The sequence below is a fragment of the Lonchura striata genome, chromosome 4, assembly GCF_050655825.1.
Source record: "Lonchura striata isolate lonStrDom1 chromosome 4, ASM5065582v1, whole genome shotgun sequence".
Taxonomy (NCBI): Eukaryota; Metazoa; Chordata; class Aves; order Passeriformes; family Estrildidae; genus Lonchura; species Lonchura striata.
The window spans coordinates 43,142,069-43,163,424 of NC_140706.1; the positions used below are offsets into that span (position 1 = coordinate 43,142,069).

The 21,356-nt window shown below is 38.7% G+C and overlaps 2 protein-coding genes across 9 annotated transcripts in view; one reads left to right on the plus strand and one right to left on the minus strand.

Moving 5' to 3' along the window:
* ARFIP1 (ARF interacting protein 1) overlaps window positions 1-11,089 on the minus strand; it is a 40,685-nt gene extending 29,596 nt beyond the window's left edge. For 3 of the 8 annotated variants that reach the window (XM_077782928.2, XM_085578873.1, XM_021530192.3), the window contains exons 1-3: window positions 10,943-11,089; window positions 6,644-6,723; window positions 2,735-2,836 (exon numbers count right to left, since the gene is read on the minus strand). In XM_077782928.2, coding sequence (XP_077639054.1) covers window positions 2,735-2,836; window positions 6,644-6,721 — 180 coding nt within the window. In that variant the 5' untranslated portion in view covers window positions 6,722-6,723; window positions 10,943-11,089. Of the gene's footprint in view, window positions 1-2,734; window positions 2,837-6,643; window positions 6,869-9,516; window positions 9,587-10,942 lie in introns of those variants that run through there. The other 5 variants (XM_085578876.1, XM_085578875.1, XM_021530194.3 and 2 more) reach the window with 3 other exon arrangements.
* Window positions 11,090-11,222: 133 nt separating this feature from the next.
* TIGD4 (tigger transposable element derived 4) lies at window positions 11,223-13,089 on the plus strand. Its single transcript, XM_085578870.1, has 2 exons — window positions 11,223-12,696; window positions 12,775-13,089. The coding sequence occupies exons 1-2, from the start codon at window positions 11,334-11,336 to the stop codon at window positions 12,936-12,938; spliced, it is 1,527 nt and encodes a 508-aa protein (XP_085434996.1). The 5' UTR covers window positions 11,223-11,333; the 3' UTR covers window positions 12,939-13,089.
* Window positions 13,090-21,356: the final 8,267 nt, after the last annotated feature.

Consider the following 21,356-nt stretch of genomic DNA (forward strand, 5'->3'; position numbering starts at 1 on the left):
CCATGCAGCTCTCACACTACATGGCACATTCCTGCATATAGGAATAATAACAATAATGTACTTGCCCCACTCCTTCCTGCTGTCCACAGCTCCCAGTCCCTCCAGTCACACTAAAACACCCCTGTGCTAATCACATCGTTACAACAGCATGGGAGGAAAACAGCTCTGGAAGTCAGGGATAAGTGAAGTAAAACAAGTGAATAATATAAACTAGCCAGACTTCTTGTATGTTGGGCTTTCTTATACAAAGTAATAAGAAAAACTTTTAATCAGGAAATGCTAAAGTGTTCTGTCTAACAAATATCCAAACAGAATCAAACAGCTCCATACATCAAGTTCCTAAAGCCCAACTGCGATCCAGCAAAGCTTGGGGAGTTAAAAAGCACTATGTCAAGCTTTTCTGTACTGAAAGAACATTAGATATTCAATCCAATGACGACTGAAGTTAGAGCTTTTTTTTAGTAAAAGAGTTTCCATCCATCATATGGGCAGGACAAAACTTGTCTGAATTCCACAGGCATGTCTTATTAAAGAATTAGAATGTAGCAGCATATTTCTGACTAAGATTTTACACTTAGGAAAACACTTAAGTTACCTTTTAAATATGCTTTATACCAAGAAGATGCACCAATTGGTGCCATGTCACATTCCCACACAATTGGAACTAACATACTTCCTTCTGAAATGACATTATGACAATCTATGCTGTCTGATGTTCTGCAAAACTAATCACATCTTTCTTTAAAGGAGCAACCCTACTTGTCATCTCCAGGTAAATACATTTGCTCTGCACTGCCTCACAAAATGAAATATTTCTCATGCTTGAATGCATATTAATACTCCATTTGGTGAAATACAAATGTGCATTTTCATTTTCATGACTGAGCAGCTTATGGACAAAGTCTGATGGAAGTGCTAAACAGAACATGACTCTAGAGGAAAGTGCAGTTTTTTAATTAAAAAATTCTACAGAAAAGGTTGTACAAATACTTTTTCTCTCAAAAACATGCAATCAAAGCTGCTCAAGTCTAGGTGGCAAAATAGCTGTAGAAGACTAAAAAATACAGAACTAGTAGTATTTTGTTCTTTACACCTGAATTGTACAGCAGCTAGATTAATATTTCCCTGATCATACAAATAAGGAAGCAGGAAATTAAAATAACTTTGTTCCCCAGCTTCCCAAGAAGCTGCAATCAAAATCAGCACACTGGAGCACTCTAAAACTCTACTGTGGTCACATACTCTTACTGAGCATTTTGGTAACAGTACAGATTAGAGTGGTCAGGGTATCTTGCCCCTTTCTTAAGTGACTTCATAAAAACCAGTACTTGGCTTGTAATCCATAAGTTGTAGGAAAAAAGACCCCAAAAGTTTAGTGGTGCAATGCATATTGCTTTAGATTAAAGCAAAAAATTACCTGGCAAGGAAAAAAAGAGAAAGCATGGCATTAAGCATTAGAAATAACAAACATGAAGCAAGATGAATAGAAGCTAAATATTAGAATTTGAGACTAACAGATTAGTAAACAGACCTAGATGTTAATTCCAAGAAGTTTGTTTTGTTTATAAGAAGCCTTGATTATCACATATTCTGACTTCAGGTCACACATGCAGGTGTGAACTTGTACAAATCAGTTCAAAAAAATAATTGAAGTGCACTTCTTCATTGATCTCAGAATAAGTACTGCGAAAATAATTACAGCAAGTTGAAATATGCTTGCAGAGTACAAATTTTTCCGCAATTTGACCAAAGATTTGACCTATTTTTGTCAAAACAGAAGTTTCAAAATACAATTGACACTAAGCCAGCAAAATTATTAGCATGCAGGAAAAATCAACTCCAACTTTCACATATGGCCATAGACAAAAACCACCTTAAAATTCCAGCTTTACGTTGTGCTGAGCAAGGGCCCTAACGCAGTCACCAAGAGTGCAAGTTCCATTTGCTGTACATAAATACATGCACTGCAGAAGAATCATTATGTAAGGTAAAGGTAACTTAGACAGCATCAAATCACAGCAGCAGCAAGGTCATCAAGCTTCACATTACTAAATCTGCTTCCCTACACTAAGGTGAACCCAAATTCCTTATTACTTCAAGATGCATTTCCCAAACTTGTCTCTCTAAACGTGCATCTTCATATAAATGTAGTTTTAACTTTATTTAATTAAGCATCCTACTAATTTTTATATTATGTCACTGGTAGATCTTAGTTGAACAACAAGTCTTATGAAGAGTCCCCCCTCTAATCAGCATTTTAGTAAAACAGAATAAAATGTTGAAGTTCTGCTGAGTATTTATTTTAAGAATAGTTCTGCACTGCAAGTCAGTATGGAACTGTAAAACTCAACAGCTTTCTTTAAAACCTAAGCCTCAGCAGATACCAAATAAACGAAATTCCAAATAAAAGGAGCCGGACCTCAAATTCCACACGCTGTGCCCCAGCGCCCTCTACTGGACGCCCGGGCACGAGCGAAAGTGATTTTCCACCTGCACCGAGCCGAGGGAAGAACTCAGCTTCTGCCACTACGAACGTGCCTTTTACACAAAAACAGATCACTGCAACATGCAGCCACACTGTGTCAACTCTTAGAATAATCTATGAGCTTCTAAGGCGTTTTTTCAGTAAACCTCCAGAAAACTATGTCAAGGGAAGACTGCATAGAATGCATTGAATTCTAACTTCAGCATTTCTGATAACGGTACCATAACAGACAGCAAAGAAAATTCTGACCCTGTTAAAGCTGTGTTCATGAGAATCTTCCAGCTGTCCATTGCTAGTCACAGGAATTTCTGCCGCTGAATTTTTGGGAGATTCTTGAGCCATTGCACTTCCCTGTAAAAAGAAACAGGTTAGCATTTGCCTTACATTTCCAGTAAGTAATCCATATGAAAATATTTCATGTATGGGTTTCATATCAGTTGATTTTATTTCAAACTCCAACTGGAAATACTCTCATATACTCTGTCTGTATATGTTTATTTAATCACATCATTGAATAATATTCCAGTACAGCTCAGTCAGAAGTAATTTAAAGTTTCTGGCTCTAAGCAAAAGAAAAATTAAAATTTAACCCATTGGCATTGGGGAAGTAAGACACAAATGACGCATGGGCCCAGACAAATGTTTTACGTGCACATTTGAGCCTTAGAGTAATTTCTGTATCTCAAATTATAATGAGCTTGGCTAAAAGAATTGTACTAGCAATTAATAAACAATAAATACTAGAGGAGAGCAATATGTTTAATTATATGTTATAAGAAAAGCAATGATTCCAAACTTTAAAATAGTTTCAGTTGCTTCTTACTTTACCATAATACAGTGCCACCTTCTGACTAAACTGCTGGTATGCAATTCTCATTAAATCAACAGCAGTAAATGTGAAGTGAAATGCAGAAGCGCCAAAAGAACCCAAAAGTACCAAGAGAATTCAGGACTCAAAGTTAGTTTCAAATGCAGCTTCATCATGAACAGTAGCAGCAGCTGTGTTTCAAGTACACTGCTTTCAAGTACAATCTAAGGTATAGCCTTGAAGAGACATTCACAGAAGAACTGCACATAATTTACAAGCACCTGAAGAGAGATTGGCAGCTTAACAGTCCAAAATTAGGAGAAAGTGAAAATTTCATCCCTTTCAAAAGCTACTCCTAACTCTGCAAGACAGCTTCATCAGTCATCTAAAGTGTAAACAGGAGAAAAATCAACACACAACTGAGGCAGTGTTTGCTCATAAAAGTTACATAAAAAGTTGTCTGAAGTCCTCAAACCAGCCCGTACACTTGTGCTAGACTGGCAAGACAAGGAGTACCATCTACAAGTACTTGACACTAGGTACCCTTATAGCTCTTAAATCATCAAACTGAACCAGCTCTTTTCAGCCCAAGGGTCAGGAAAAGGCACAGCCTGAGATCAGGATCTGAAGTGCCATCAGCTTCTCCAGACACACGTGAAGCTTTACAGAATATCATTATAACACAAAGATTTTACTGGTATTTACTGAGCATCACTTGCATCATTCTTAACTGGAACATTTTCTGTCACACCTCATTACTAATATTTCTTCCACTTTCACATATGGCCACTTCATTTACATTTGTAAGCCTGATTTCCTTTACTAGTCTTGAGGCTTCTCAAGACTTTTTCTAACTAGTCACTGTCTATGGGCTCCAATAAATGTGCTTCTACTGAAGCACACCAAAACATCTACGCTTATTTTATGAGTACCTTTAAAACAGTAATTTGTTTCATTTCATAGAATATAGACTGCTGTAAGGGACCCATAAGGATCATCAAGTCCAACTCCCTGCTCCTCACAGAGAGTTGCTATACAACATCATTAGAATAAATGCCCTAGTTACTGGCCACATCACATTTTGATTTGGGAAATCTGTCTAATAGTTCAAGTTTCTTAAGCTTGCTGTAAATCTCATATATGCTTAATTAAGCTCTAAGACTGCTAGGAACTACACTTCTACTTGAAATGGTCAAGTGAGGTATTTTTCAAAATGCTTGGCCTGTCAAGCTACTTGCACAATATAGAAGCATTACCATAGGCCATGTTCAGTTCACAGCTACTTTTGTTCTTCTTTCAGCAAATTATCAGATAACACAGTGCAAAGGGAATGTCCTCTTCTGTCAAGGTGCACTTTGCTAGGGATCACAAACAAAACTGCATCTCTAATTAAAGGAAAAACACCTTGGCTTAGGTGCTTCTCAACAAGAATCTCAAATAATTTTGCAACTATTGATATATTTTTATGTTTTTATTCAGAGATACACATGCTCAAAGCATATGCACACATCTCTAATAAATACATATATTAGGAAACAAAAATTCATCATCTTCTCTGGACAACTAGAAACAATTCACCTATTTTTTTGGCATTCCTACTTGAGTCAGACCTATGTATCTAGCTCAGAGAAGACAAAAAATTACTTGTTAATGTCAGTTCCACACTACGTTGGAACTGCAACAGTTTCCCACTGCTGAAAAGGGGACATTTCACCACTCTACTTTCCAGTCTCTACTGGGAACCACATAGTGCCTCACCTCCCCAACAGTCACCACACACAACTCACTAGCCTGGCAATAGACCTTTTCACCAGGTTAATTTTCCAGCTTCAGTGAGTTAAATCAGTTTGCAATGAGGTCAGACAATCACCAAAGCCGTGAAATAAGCAGCTGAAAAGGGGAAGTGGGATAACCTGTTAATTTAACTCAGACATAACAAAAAACTACCATCTCCATTTTAGTTTACAATTTAAGCTTGCATTGCTGTCAAAAACTAGTCCTTGCCCTTTTCCCCCAACTCTTTCCCCCAGCAGCTTTCACCATCCTTTCACTTCCTTCCTGAGCCAGAACAATGTATTTGTACAGCAAACGAGATTCTGGAAACGGATCAAAAGAAAGTGACCTATGCTCAAAAAGAGGATAGGTAATTTTTCTACACCCATCAAGTCTCCAAAGCAGGCACACCTCCAACACTTGCATCTATGAAACAGAGCAGGTAGTAATGCAGTGAAGAAACCACTGAGAATGAAGGACTGGCCACAGCATCAGGAGTGCAGTATTGCAAAATACTCACTCTGACTGTAGGCTACTGCCAAATCCAGCAGCTGTTTCTCTTTACCTTTGGATGTGTGTTCCTGTAACTTCACACAACCATGGTAGGTTATTGATCTAAGACAAAACTAAACCACCAAGCCACAGCAGCATTTCTGCTGAAATAGGGAGTATGCTTGCTGAATCAAGTGTCTCTTTGACAAGTGTAGCCCACAGCTGTCTTAAACTAAGCATACAAAGAAATTGACTCCTCAGAAGAAAATTTATCATATGTATAAACAATCTAATATAAATCTAAGTAAGTTCCTAAATTTGTATTGATGTATTAGACTTGAATGACCTAAGCTCTAGAGGAAAACATTGCATTTCAGATGAATTGTCCTTCAGTAACAATCTATATTTTCTTTGTACATCTGTGTTTACAAATATCAGATCTGGAAATATGCTAAAGAGAATCACTATTCTGCTTTTACTGAAAGTTTAAAAACAATTCATCGCCACTGAAATTCCAATGGTGATCAATTCAGCATTACTTTTTTTCATTTTTACTCTAGAACAGTCAGGAAAATGTTGACTATCTTTCTGAAAGAGCAACCCAAACACACCTGATTAGCTAAATAATATTGGGAACCTTAGGAATTTGTTCATAATTCAAATGTCAGAGACTTCTCCATAGAGAAGGTGAAAACTGTATCTGCTCTCAGGGAAAAAAATATTTAGTCCTTCAGCAGTAGATAGGATACCTTGTTATAGTGAGGTTACAGAAAGATTGATGCCTTTGAATACCAGCCCTTTCTTCCTTCAATACTCACACATTTCAGATTCTACCATGCCTAAATCTATTCAAATTACAAAACAAATACTGCAGCACAGCAACAGGCTACTGTCTGAAATAATCCTTTGCTATGAATTAATTGGACTGTTCTTAATGGTGTCTCAAAACCAATCCCACCCATTCAAGATGCTGTGCATGAACTAATACCCCCATACTAACAACACTATGTACAGCAGAATTTTTGGGAATCTGAAGCTTGTTAGGATTGGTTGATTTTACACTAATATAACTATCACCCAATCACCTCACAGCCAGACTGGATCTCTTCTGCAGATGGATGAGACTCATCAAGTGTTGTGGATTCACTGCTGTTTTCTGACATACCTGAAAACCAAACAGGTTTGGCATGCATTAATTGAAGTGAAAGGAGCTGGATGTTGCACCTCACAGAAACCAAAGCAGGCTTTCAGAAAATATTTCTTTTACAAGTTCTGCTAAAGCAAAGTGAAGCTTCCTTCTTTTGATGGTGACCAGGCCTTCAACTCTCCAAAAATCTAAGAGGGATTAGGAATACAAACTAGTGTAAACTTCCACTGCCAAAGCAACCTTTCCTCACAGACAACTAAACTTGCAACATAAAACCTTGGAAGTCAAGGATCAAGGAAACAAGGTACAGGGTACTTCAGGCAACATATATCCTGCCACTTGTAATAGTACACTGACTGTATCCTACCATTGCAAAGATCACCATTTTGTTAAGGCATAAGATTTATCCAAACATTGCAAGATCACACTAATGCTAAGCCACTGAAACTTATTAAGCTATTAAGTCTGTTATCTTTACTAGAACAGAATCCCTTTCATTTTAGCCTCAAAAATATCTCAGCTACAGAAGCAAAGTTGTTAACACTGAGCACATGCAAAAGAAACCAACTCTGTGAATACAGTGATCATGAAAGATTAATTACATACACAATTTTATCTTATGTAAGGAAAGTGTCTAAATTTGATTCCAAATAGCTGGTAACTACAGGTGATACCACAAATCATTCAGCCGTTTGAGAGATGGAGACAACCAATCATTAAAAATTAATTAATCTGCCAGTGTAGCATACAATCACACATGACTTCAGTTCATTAAGTCTTGCACCATTTCATACATGTTCAGACACATAGCAGATTAAGAAAATTTATAAAGATATTACTATTTGTGTTTATATTGTATTTCAAATTCCTAAGATATAAAGCATTCTAACTAAAGCAAGTAATTAATAAGGTAAGCAGCTCACATAGCAAGGGAAATAAAATAAGGACACAAAGGCTGAGAAACTGAATCACCTAGATCATATAGATTATATTACATTGGATAACCTATTCTTTATTTTGGAAAACCAAATACATAAAATATTTTCTCTAGAAAAACAGTTCACTCAGGGCTACCACTGAATTAAATTGGATTTTTCTAGGATCAGTATAAAATTCCCTTTGAAGTCATTAAGAAATAAGTTTAATATCCTTATACAGCTTTCTTCATTTTTCAAATTTCTTTTGAACATGGAAGACTGTACAGCAGAAATGCTGTTTGCCCGCCCACATGGTCCTGTCCAAACTCTGCTTGTGGCTGAAAACAACCTCTGTGCTTAACAGCTTATTTCTGAGTAGCTAAAACAATCACATTATAGAATAGGACAATAAGTGTTATTTCCTTGCTCCACTTGTTAAGCAAAAAGCTAAATTCATCTTGTGGTAGAGCCTTCATTAAGGCAGTCTGTTCTTCAGTTCTACATCAGTGTTCCTGGAGTTAATATTTGTTCATCACATACAAGTCTATGTACCATGATAACACTGTTCTAAACTATGAACTACTATAGGCAAAAAACCATTTTTGATAAATTTAAGAACTTTTGATAGATTTAAGAACCTAGGGGCAAGAGCAGTCTCACAAATTCATGTAGAAGACACTGGACACTGCATAAAGGCAAATAATTAATTTTTAAAACCCAAATGAATTCAAGATTTGTGTTAGATCACCCCTCCATTATTAATTTTTTGTAGTGCTCTTTTCCTACAAGTAGTGCTAAAAATTTCAACACAGCTCTGCAGGATCACAGCGATCAATTTTAAAACATGAGAAGGCAAAAAAATGTAAATTAAAGGTGGCTTTCATAAAAAGTTCAAATGCACGTTCAAATTTAACTACAGAATTTCCTGATTACTGCTTCTACAGCAAAAAAATGGGGATGTAAACATCAAATACTGGATGCAAGGGTGAAAACTTTCTACACCTTCACCAAGATTCAGAAGTGAAGGCACTCATGCGAAATTGTGGTAATCACAACATCTACCTACCAGTAAGTTCCACTAAAGAAATGCATACAGACTTTAGCATCTCTGTAGTTCTTGCAGGTGCCAGACAAAGGGCTGTTCTTTATAAGAAGCTGCTAATCCCCAGTACAGCACGGATCCTGTTATCCAAGGCTTGGTTTGTTTCTTCACTAAAGCAGCCACGCACAACTTTATAACACATTAGGGGACTGGTGTACCAGGGCATTGGCTACTATCTGCTGCAATAGAACAACTCAGAGAAATTCTACTTGGAAAAACATGCCTGATCCATATTCTGACAAGAACTGAAAACCTGTCCACATCACTCCTGCCCTTCTGGGTTCTCTTTTACCCCACTATACCAGTTCTGCAAATCCATACAAATACTGCATCACAGCAGAACAGAAGACACAGGACTAGACTAAGAATCATTCCCCCCATGGTGAAGCTACCTTAAATGCATATTGGATTACAGCCTCAGTAATTTCAGGTTCTGCTCATCATAAATAAAACCACATGATTTTTGAGCCCTGGGGATTTAAATATCACTTCTTCAACTGGCAAAGTAAAAAGCAAAACAAAGCAAGAACATAAGCTTCCTCTAGAATGGAGACATAAAGAGATATTTAACCATTTAAAATTAATGGTTATAAGAGTATACTTATGTACTTCTCATTAAAAAGGCAAATTCATATTTCTTATTCATGAAAATATGAAGTTAATGTCATCAACAATAAATTAATTTTGAATAAGAAGTATATTCTTCACATACTTATGTTGCTTAGGTAAATGATTGATGGTCTCAGAAATAATAAGCATGGGATTGTCAACCATCAGATCTGCTTTTCTTACCAAGATGCACTGGTTCCTTCACTTAATTTTCTCCTAAATTAATTGCCAGTAAGGCAACAGCAAGACAGCTTCTGTCTAAAATGAAAAATGAAGTTTATTACACACTTTTATTGTTGTCTTACTACTTAACTGCATAAAGAATGTAAAATTTTGTATCACTGCAGAAAATCCCAGTGCCGGTAGAAAAATGATAATTTTAAAGACTATTTCAATTTCTAACTAAGAATACTTTCACTAATGCTTGTCAAGATAGGGATTAACTACTTTCTAAAAAAAGACTGTAAAGAACTGTATTAAACATTTCCTGCTGCAATCACACCATAGTTTCCTCTTAATGCTCTTGAATTTCCTGGCTGCCCCACTTGCAAGATCGAATTATGCTTGGGAGTCAGAAGACATGAAGGAGATGAAGACTGGAGAACAGGGCTGCTGCTGACTTTCACACTCCCCATGCTACGTCAACCCGGCCCTAAACACTTTAATGCTCAGCTCGTCTCCAGATTAGCTACACCATGGGCTCCCCTTATGGTTTCAACTTCTACCAAATCAGAAAAAAGCAGCTGATCAAGCTACTGCCCCAGCTTCCAGTTTTTCCAGTCTAACACTCTTCTGTGCTCCTTATTCCTGGCATTTTAACTGTGTACGTACAGACACGTATAGACAGACATACATAAACATACACACGATTCAGAAAGTTTAGGAGTTGCATTGATCAAATTACATCCTCCTCCAGCCCCGCAAAAAGAACCCTTCTGTTATCTTCTCTAGAGAATCAACTCTGAGGTAACAGAGCCACAGACTGCAAAGTGATAACTGCTGGCTACCTTTTCCACCGAGCCATAAAAAGTACACGTGAGAAATGGAAACTACATCCTGGGCTGGATGTCCAGAATGATCCCCTCCAAAGACTTTCATGCAAGATTAAAGGCTATTAGTGGGTTTCAGTTAAAAATAATCTATTAGAGAGGTACTATAAGAAATACTGCAAGAACACCTCTCGTTTGGAGACAATACCACATGCAACACCTGCTTGTCACACACCACCAAAGCGTTTCCACGCTTTGAGAACAGTAAGCAAAACACAAATTGGCACACTTAAAACAGTAATTGCTAGGGTGTGGAATAACTCCCAGGGGCACGAAATCTACACAGCATCTACAGCTTTCTTCCTCCACCAACACACCGCTTCCCTTTCTCTCTGGCGGAGCCCGCCTGCCGCCTGGCTCGGGGGCTGCCCTGCCGTCCTGCCGCGCAGCAGCCCCGGCGCGGGGCCACGAGCCGGCCCGACCCCGACCCGCCGGGCGCGGCCGCTCCCGCGGCGGAGCGCGGCCGCTCCCGCGGGGTGACACGTCGGACGGGCCGAGCGGAGCCGCGGCCCGGCCCGCCCCGAGCCCGGGCCCAGCGCCCGGCCCGGGCCGCCCCTCACCTGCCGGCGGCAACGCTGCGGCCCCGGGGCGTCGTGTTGCGGGGGACGGGAGGGCAGGACGGAAGGAGGGAAGGGGGGACGGAGGAGGCCGGGCGGGGCGGCGCCGGCGGCCCCTCTCAAGCTTTATTTTCTTCCTTCTCCGGTGGCAGCAGGAGCCGGAAGCGCCGGGCCGGAAAGGGATGGCGGCGGCGGCCTCTCTAGGCCGTCGTGTCTATGGTCGCGGCCATGGCAACCACCGGCGGCACCGCCCGGGAGGCGGCCCCGGCCCCAGCCCCGCCGGGGGCCGCGCCCGTGCGCTGGGGCCGCCGGCCGGGACAGCCCGAGCGGCAGCGGCCGAGCCGCGGCGGCGGTGGGCGCGGGTGGGCGCGCCCGGGAGACGCTGCTCGGGGCCATGGCAGAGGCTCTGCCCGAAGCCGCGGTGAGGAGGAAGAAAAGCGTAACTATCGAGGAGAAAATTGACATCATAAGCGCTGTGGAGAGCGGCAAGAAAAAGGCGGATGTTGCAGCCAAGTATGGCATCAAAAGGAACTCCCTGTCTTCGATTATGAAGAATAAGGAAAAAGTTTTGGAAGCCTTTGAAACCTTGCGGTTTGATCCTAAAAGGAAAAGACTGAGGACTGCTTTTTATGCCGACCTGGAGATGGCATTGATGAAGTGGTGCAGAATTGCAGAGTGCCTGAATGTGCCGGTCAATGGCCCTATGTTGCGCCTCAAGGCGAACGATTTTGCCCAGAAGCTTGGACACAGTGATTTTAAATGCAGCAATGGCTGGCTCGATCGTTTCAAGTCGAGGTATGGTCTAGTTTTCAGAGCTCAGCCTGTAGAAGCAGCTGCTCCTCCTGCAGTGGGTGCTCCAACTCTTTGGTACCGAAATGTGCTTCCTTGTTATTTAAACGATTATCAGGCAAAAAATGTGTTTTACATACAGGAGACTGGGTTGTTATATCAGATGTTACCACATAACACGTTTGCATTTAAAGGGGAAACTTTTTCTGTAAGTGAACAAAGCAAAGAGAGCATCACTGTAGTGATGGGTACAAATATGGATGGCTCTGAGAAACTCCCACTGCTCATTATAGGAAAAAGCAAAAGTCCACTCTCTTTCAAAGATGTGAAATCACTGCCAGTGGATTATGAAGCAAATGATAAGGCGTGCATGACTTCAGGAATCTTTGAACAGTGGATGCAGAAACTCGATCACAGGTTTCAAGCACAGCAGCGCCGAGTGGTTATTCTCATTGATTCTCTCCCAGCTCACACAGAAGTAAAGAACCTGAAGTCTGTCAAATTAGTGTTCTTTCCTCCAGACTCTTCTTCATGTATAGCTGTGAAAGAAAGGATTATCAGAAGTCTGAAGGTAAAATACAGGCACTGTCTTATAAAGAGATTTGTTGACTGTGTAGCAAATAATAAAGAGTTTATGCTGACCCTTCTTGATGCAATTGAGATTCTGTACCTGTGCTGGAGGGAAGTAACACCAGAGACTATTACAAAAAGTTACAATGGAGTAACTTTCAAATTAGAAACTGAGACAAAGGATAATGACAATGAGGTTGAAAGTGATTTTGATTTGATTGCACATGCACGGGCAGCTGGAGTAGAGTTTCCAGGCGGTTTGTCTTCGGAAGAATACGCAGCTCTAGATGATGGCTTAGTAGCTTACGAAGTGCCCACAAACAGCGAAAGCACGTGTGCCAAAGAAAGTGCATCAGATAAAGCTGAGATATTTGTTGGTAATGAAGATAAGGATGAAGGTGATCAACTTCAGGGAGCTGAACAGCATTTACCAGATAAAGCTGAGATATTTGTTGGTAATGAAGATAAGGATGAAGGTGATCAACTTCAGGGAGCTGAACAGCATTTACCATCCAAAAATGAGGCTTTGTGTGCTTTAGATACCCTTCAAAAGTTTCTCAGAAGTCAAGACACACACGATTCTCTTTACGATTTCCTAGCTGACTTGGAGAATTTTATTCAACATGCAGCATGTGAATAAATATTTTAGCAAAGTGGGAAAGCATGTAATTGGAAAAAAAAAGAAATTATATAATCAAAGATAGCTTAAAAACAACCATTGCTGAAATGTTCTCTGGTATCTTTTGCTCAGCTGCCTAGATGAACTTAACAAAACTATGAAAAAGGGCCATGAAGAAATTTTCCACAAAATCAGGAGCAAATAACATATATTTGAGGTGAAGAGAGGGAGTAAGCTGAACCCTAAAAACTCTTTCTACTGCAATAAGTACAATGGAGGCAAAATAAATTCTTTGAGCAGTTTGGTGCACTCAGGATAAACTGTTGACCACTTGGAATTCTTTCTTCAAAGAAACTAGTACTTCTACACATCAATATTTTCACCAGTGTTTTTGGAGTTTTGACAGTAAATATTTATCACCTTGGTGGTTTTGATACATAAACACAAAATTGAATAACACAGAAAATACATGGTTAGATTCTGAGAAGTAAGGCATTTTTAAAAGAAATATTTTTTTGCCCTTCATCGAGAATTCTGGCCATCTTTACTCTTGCAGCAGATGATGAACAGCAGAAAGTTACCACAGCTTTGAATGTGTTGTTTTGTTTCCTTAAAACTGTTTGAATGGCATAATCATTTATCCAAGAGTCAAAAGACAAACAAGCCTTTATTTGGTCTTTGAAGAGGTCAAAAAGGAAGGTCATTCTCTCCTTTTCAGCCTTTTTGGTGCATAGATTTGATGTAGGGTTTTTTTGTGCAACTCCATTAATTTCTACAGTAAATTCAGAAAAAGAACCCCAGTATCTGGAATGAAAACCTCACTGAGCTCTTGTTTTATTTTCAGTACTTGGAGGCTTTGCTGTTGGATTCAATGCACTAATGTGGTTTATCACTACAAGTCCCATTAATAAGGGTGCTGCTTGCATGATTGCAGTGCAAAGTTGTGTAAATCACAGTACATTTACATGTCTTTGAGTGTGCATTTCAAACAAGGTAATCATATCAGAGCCAAAACCCACAGTGTATATGACCTTCCAGCTTTTTTCAAAACTTTCCATATCTATACATTTCATTTTTATCAAAATTTGGATACAATAATTTCTCTAATTTAGAGGAATAGTTTTCTAATTTAGAGGCCCTTTAGGAAGCCTGCGTAATGAAAAAATCTACTATGCTGCCTAAAATTAAACCATGAGAAAAAAATCTCATGCATATGTGAATCTTCAGTTTTAAATAAATAGTTTGGCTATAGCTTTGTTTATGCTTTTTTTCTGGTGTAGAACAGTTTATGCATTTTCATTATTGAGAAATCATTTCAGAAAATGTATCAGATTATTGGAAGACAGTGAAAATATTAGGGTTGGTGAGAAAATACTTTTGGCTGTAAGAACATTTTACTAGAACTCCTTCACAAAAAAACCCCACAAACTTCTGGTTTCTTGTTGTGAAATATATTATGTGAATTCCATCCAAAGGATATTCTGATTACTTAAGAAATTTCTGTTGAAATCCCAATACATAAAGCTCTACATGGAGATTTATAGTATCTGTGAAAAAGGTATTCCTCTGAATGATCTGTTCTAGGTATTTATTATTTTAAAGTACAGATGCAAAATCTTTTAAATTAACAATCTGTGTCACATTCTTCTTGCTTAAATACTTTAGAACAAGTACTTCCAATTCTGACTAAGCTTATTTGAAGTTCATCTAAATCCCATAGGCATCTGTAGATAGTTTTCCTATAGTAATCTTTAGATTTAAAATCTATTTATTTGCAACAGCTTTTCCTGATAAAGGCAAGTTTAGGAAAAAGTTTCTCTTATCTGTATAGTAAATATGTAATTTGTTATGATTTGATTCCATGTGGCCCTCAGTGGCCTGGGTTCCAGATAAAGAAACTGTTTCCTTCTGAGAGAATTCAGAGTGTGAAAGGTTGGATCTGAATAAGAAAGACTTATGTATGTAAGCAGCAAATCTTGATTAAACAAGGGTTCACTCTACAAGAAGTGTAACTTTTGCAAGAAGAGGTTGTAAAATCAGGAGATGGGAAGTAACATTGTTGGCTGGAAAGGAAGGAAGTGAACTACTGAGTCTTGTCATACTCCCTCATGAAAGCAACAGGAAGGATTTACTAATTTGGCCTGGACTTTGAAGGTGAATTGTGAAACTTGCTTTAAAAACCATACAGCCCATCAAAGTCATGTATCTTTAGTGAATTTATGACTTTTTCCTTGCCTCCTAGTTCATTCTGAGAAACCAAACTAAAATGTACTCACTGGAACTGGTTCTGTAAGTCAGACACTTTATATTCTAACACTATAGCTTTCAAAATTATTTAGGAGCCCAAAAATTTCTCTTCACTTGGATTTTAGTCACATTTATAGTGAGTGAAAATGAAATCCATTCTGAAGTTATTTTTTCAGGTGTTTGTCAAGGGGAGATGCAGACTCCCAGATCCAAAATACAAACAGTGGGAAAGGAAGCAGTGTGCTGTGTAAATGTTTGTCAGTTTAGCCTGTGCACACAGTTTGAGCTGGAGATTTCTTTACATTGTCTGGGTAAACCACCAGGACCAGGCTTTTTACATCTTGGGGTGGTATCTTTTAGAGGGAGAGGAAGAATAAAGCTTTAGATGGCATCGTATTTAAAATTAAGAACCTTTTCCAGAAAAGGCAGGTAAGTAAGGCTGTTGTTTGTTTTAATACTTTAATATTAATATGGAAACAAGGTGCATTTTCTCTGTAGCTTTTCTGCTTGGTGTTATGGTTAGATAGTAATTATGTTCTTCAGTATCAAGTCAGTGAGGTTGCTTTCGGTAACCTAAAAGAGATTTCTAGAAGTGGGAACTGAAAATATGAAGTTTTAAAAATATATCTGATGTCTAGACAAGGCCAAAATACAAAAAAAAATATTTTGAAAGTATGATATAATAAAAAACATCCTAAGATTCATTCTTGAGATAAGTAATATGTAAAATAAGTATGCTCTTCAAAAATGCATGGGTTTTTGAAAACTGTAAGAAATATTACACTGTGATTTTTTTGTGTGTTTGTTACTATGTGTGCAGTTTTGGATACCTTTCAGGTCTGTAAAATTACATCCTCTTTTAAAACTGTTGCCAAAAGAAAGTTTGCTCTCCTGCAATGGTAAAAGGGAATAACAACTTTTTGCGCCCTTAGGCAAAAATGGAAGAGAGGAGGCAGTCAGGGATCTATAGGAGAGCAATCCATGTGTGCCTGTATATCCAAGATTTGTGACATTTTTATAGCTAAGCAATCATGGGAGTAAATGAGTTGATGGTTTCACATTATTACACAAATCTTGAGAATAATACCCTCAAACACACAGAGTATTAAGTGATTTTAAATTTTATGTGCAATATTTTTGTAAACTTAAGTTAAATTGTAACATGAGAATATTAGTAAAATACTTCCAAGTTTTTTTGGTGGCTGTGTTTATTGAAATGGTAGAGTAATATTGGCCTACTCAAGACTTACCTGAAATGTATGGTGACTGGGCAATCATGGAATGTAATGACAGTGTTTAATGTTATTTTATTCCTTTAATATCAATAAAAGCTGGTGCTTCCTGGTTGTGGGAGGCATTTGTTAAATGAAGGGTTTGCAAAGTTCGCATTGGGAATTGAATGCTGCTGTGGCCAGAGAAGAGTTTTTATATTTATGTAAGGAAGCTGGTATTTGTATCTAGATGTTGTAATAGGTCTGTTTTGGGGGACCCTTCCTTAAAAATCAGAACAAATCAAACTGAAATTTTTGCAATGGGATGAGTGACAGCATATTTCTGTCAATACATGCTTTAACAACAGAAAAAAATATTTGCAACAGATGAAAATATAAAAACTTGATGTCTGCCAGCCTGATCTTACACACAGCCTTTATGCTGGTAAAGCAGTGTGGTATAGACATGTGATAGCTTTTTCCTGATACAACTGCACATCATTGGTTTATAGAAACAGGAATTCAGGTGTAGCTCACTTCCCTTCTGGTAGCTCAGTTACTTTATTTGAGCTGAATTTTCTTCTTTCAAATGTTGCTGTTTGGTTTGTTCCAAATGTTAACTGCATTGGTCTAGTTAAAACCATACAACATCTGGTTTAAGACAGAGTGGGGAAGCCAGTAGTGTCTTGTCAACATAGCTGTGTCACCTCTGTTCTTTGAGCAGAATGGAAAAGTGTAAACTGCAAATTAGTGCCATAAGTAAAGTAAACAAATAGCACACTGGATTACCAAATCTGTTGAGTGAGAAGGTGCCGTATTTTTGACAATTTTTAAAATGGCTTTCTATGTTTTACAATATTTCAGCTGAAAGTCACATTTTTCCTAAGCTTTCGTGTCATGCTACCTCTGCCACAACATTGCAGCTTTGTGCATGAATAGCACCAAGGGGAACAGGTCATTCCTATCAACACATAGGTAGCTACAATCCGTGTTGAGTTGTCAGCCTGCCCACAGGTAGTGGCTGTGTCACTGGGGAGGTGAGTTCCAGAGCTGGTTTGCATCTTCCCCTTCCATGCTTGCGTAGCTCTATGTGCTGTGCCAGCACTTGGCTGTTAATCACCAAGGTAGTGACTCATCTGTCTGAGAAAGTTGTGGTCTGATGAGGCAGTGCAACCTCATCCCAAATGCCAAATGAAATAATTCATGGTTTATTGTTTGAAGACTGTGGGACCCAGGATTCCTGAGGAGGGCATTAAGATGTCTTAGCTCTCCTGGTCCCTGCTCAGTAGAAAGGCTGAAAAAAAGTTCTTGCTCTGGAGAAGTTCTTACAAAACACTCGCTATTCAAGAACTACTTTGACATGTGGTAACTAGTTGTTGGATTGCTCATCTGAAGTCACCCATTTCTCTTGAGACATGTGCTGCGGGGCTGCCTCCGTATCATGCATACAAGGAGACAACCTAATGAAAGCGCTGCTTTTCTTCTAGTGGCATTGGTGCCTCCTATTTCTAACCTGTATAAATGATGCAGTATGATACTTTGCTATTCAAAATTCTATTTCTTTCCCCTTCCACCTTTTGTTCATCCATCGCCTGTATCATTTTATATTCACTGATATCCTGACAATTCTAATGTTAATGTTAGGATTGTTGGCCTAACTGTCTGGCAAACTGCTTCCCTCTTTACACTCCCTATTTCTAATATTATCTTTTGCAGATCATATTTTTGAACTGTCTCATGTATCAGCTAGTATAACCCTCTTGGTACACATCCTCGTGATCGTAGGTCCTAATTTCTCCATTGCTGTATTTAGTGACTTTCCCAAATCCTTGCTTCATTTAACTGAAAACATTTAGTATATCGTTATTTCTTTTTGTCTTTTCCATTTGTAGCAGAGGGTGAGCAGTGCTTTTCCAACAATTACCCAGGATGTCCAAGAGAACTGGTAACAAAACAAATAATCACTCTGCTTTCACATGTCTCCATTTTCCCTTTTTGTCAGTGTACAAATCATATCTTTGTTTAAACTGCTCCTATTTCTCTTTCATCTCTTATCCCTACCTGCCTGTATAGCATCCTTCCCACATTCCAATTTTACATTTACATTTCTAAATATCATATTGCTACTCTTACTCTTTGGCTCTTTCTTCCCTCCTCTTTTAATGGCCCCATCTAATAAACTGTATTTCAAACTCCCTTGTCCTCCTTTCTATGATTTCATGTCCACTTCCCTCCTCCAAAAACAAATACTTAACTCTTTCTGGAGACAGCCATCTTTTTTACTTTCTATCTTACGTGGCATGTCTCTGTGATACTTGTACATCAAATGTTATGTAATGATTGAAAGTATGTTATCTTCAACTTTACCCCTTTGCATTTTTTTTCCTGAACCTTTATCTTAGTAATTTCAAGTATTGCCTTTTTTTGAATCTTTCTTTTGCACTCCTGATCATCAGCATGAATTTTATTTTTTTTTAACCTTTTAAAAAATAAACCCACCAACAAAACCTGCACAAAGATGGAGTTTGGGACTGTTTGTTGACATAGCTAACTGTGTTACAATGTTGCATTAAAAAGTCAGATTGAAAGCCAACTCAAACATTAGCTAATATGTATTAAGGTTTTTATTTTAACTACATCTTTTGTTGTTTATTTTTGCTTTTTGCTATTTCAATAGCTGTTTGTGAGACATCAGGTATTTGTGCCATGTGTAGCAAGCCCATATGTCCTGAAATCAGAGAGAAAGGCGGGTAGAACGTAAAAAGGAGGAGTTAAAGGGCAGGCTCCTTGTTTATTGAAATCCCCCTGCAGGAACTCAAGGAGAATTTGTAAGTCAGGTTAAGCAGAACTTTTTATTAAAAATCAACATCAAGAGTCCATATCATTATATAATTTAGCTCACAGAAATTATTATGAGAGGTAACACCACAAGTGCTCTAAATTCTGGGTAGCAAGAAATGCCCATGCACAATTCAACTCCACTTCAAAACTGACACAAATCTGTGTTTGAGTTGTCTTCCCCAGAGCTAATGACACGATCTGTGTAAACTGTCTGTCACTGCCCTGCCCAGGGCTCATCAATGTTCAGTAAGCAAATCGACATTTGCCTAGAGACAAGACAAGGCTGAAACAGCATTTTTGTGTAAGAAGAGTTTCTGCAGTCTAGACGTTTCACAAAGAGTCAGATGAGCTTGAAAATTGGCATTGCTTTTCAGAAGTTAAGCAAGAGACACTTGTTAATATGAACTTGGGATCTGAATTAGAGATACTTATTATGTGCTGTTACTAACAACTGCTAAACTATTTTTGAAAAGCTGGCACAATGGATATCAGTTTTACTGCTCTGAGAAAAAGTGGCTCTGAGTGTTACATGTATACCCAACACATGGCAAAGACAAACAAATCAAATTTGAGTTAAAATTCAAATTCTAGTAGAGACATACCCTTAATTCCCTGTGAGAGCTGAGGATGACCAGACTCAGTGCATAATATACTGAGCATCTGCAGATAAGCAGGAGCAGGATGTGGCAAATGCTATAGGCATGCAACAGCAGGACAGAAATACAAGTACAGGCAGACAAAGCTACAGGCTCTTGGCTCTGCTTGTTGAATGAATACAAACAGAGGTATCTCCCTCCAATTCCCATCAGGAGGCTTCCCCTACATGTCCTATTACCAACTCAATCTTTTCAAAAAGCAAAATAAATTCTCCTAGGAACCAAAAGAAATGTAGGGTTTGATAATTTCTTGCCAAATTCGCAATGTGGTTTTTCATGTCCATTCACCATGTAGAGGCTGCCAACAGAAATCCAAATAGAAGAGGTAAAGCTGAAGTAAACATGTAATAAAACTTGTAGGTTTTTGTGTCCCATCCTCAACCAGCCTTCACTCATCTCATGTAGATTTAGGTGCCCTAAATCATACAACACCTTCAGAGCTTTGTCAAAGTGTAATCTGGTGCCAACAACTTGACTGCCAGAGCTAACAGAAGAGCATTTGGCAAACAATGCTTGGGTGGCTAGAAATCATCTTGCAATATTCATGGTTAAATAGCTTTAGTAAAATTACTTGATCATTCCCTAACAATATCTACAGCATTATTTATACCCAGCCATAATGTATATGTGCAACTCCAAAGCTGCATTCTTTGTGAAATGCTTGCATCTGCAGTGATGATGTATTGAGGACTAATACTGGGACAGCAGATAGCATCCTGGACAATGAGATTATATGAAATTTAAATTAATGTAAGCTTCCTAAGGAATTATTTTGAATAGGGATAAGGTAGCTTTATGAATTTAAAACTTCCTTCATATTTCTTTATCCTGGCACCTCATCTCACAGGGGGAGAACCCAGTAGCCTTCACTGGTGCAGCCTCACAGAGGAGATAATTTTGAAAAGTGTTCTTTGGGGGGAGCTCTGCAAGTGTTCAGAGGCATATTGACCTGCAAGGATTAGGAAGAAATTTTGCAACATGTGGAAAACAGCCCATGGGATCCAGCCAGCGGGAGGTTTAACTGCTGCTCTGCCTCCCAAGTGGGCTGAGCCATCTTCTTATTAGGATGCTGACTCCTCAGGCAAGGCACATATTTGTGAGATTACATCCTCCAAAAGCGGTAATGCAGGTACTGGTTTGCTTTTAATCATTCATCCTTCTCTCTTCTTCCTGTCTGCCATTCCAGCTTCTCAGAGATTAAAAATTCCCTGTCAGCCACCTGCCTGATCTGATCAGTCCCCCACTTTGGAAACCTGGGATGGTTCTGTGCAATCCACCCTCCTGATATACAGGCTTTAAATATAGCACCTATATTTGGCAGACTCTTTTTTGGGGGGGGGGGTTGATTTCTTGTTGAGTATTGGATACTTGCATTGTCTAAAAGCATTTCCAGCTCTAATGGGAAAATAATGAGTTGTGAACCTCAAATGAACTCCATATTTCCCTCTGTGTGGAGATAAAATTAGAAGAATTTAAACCATGTT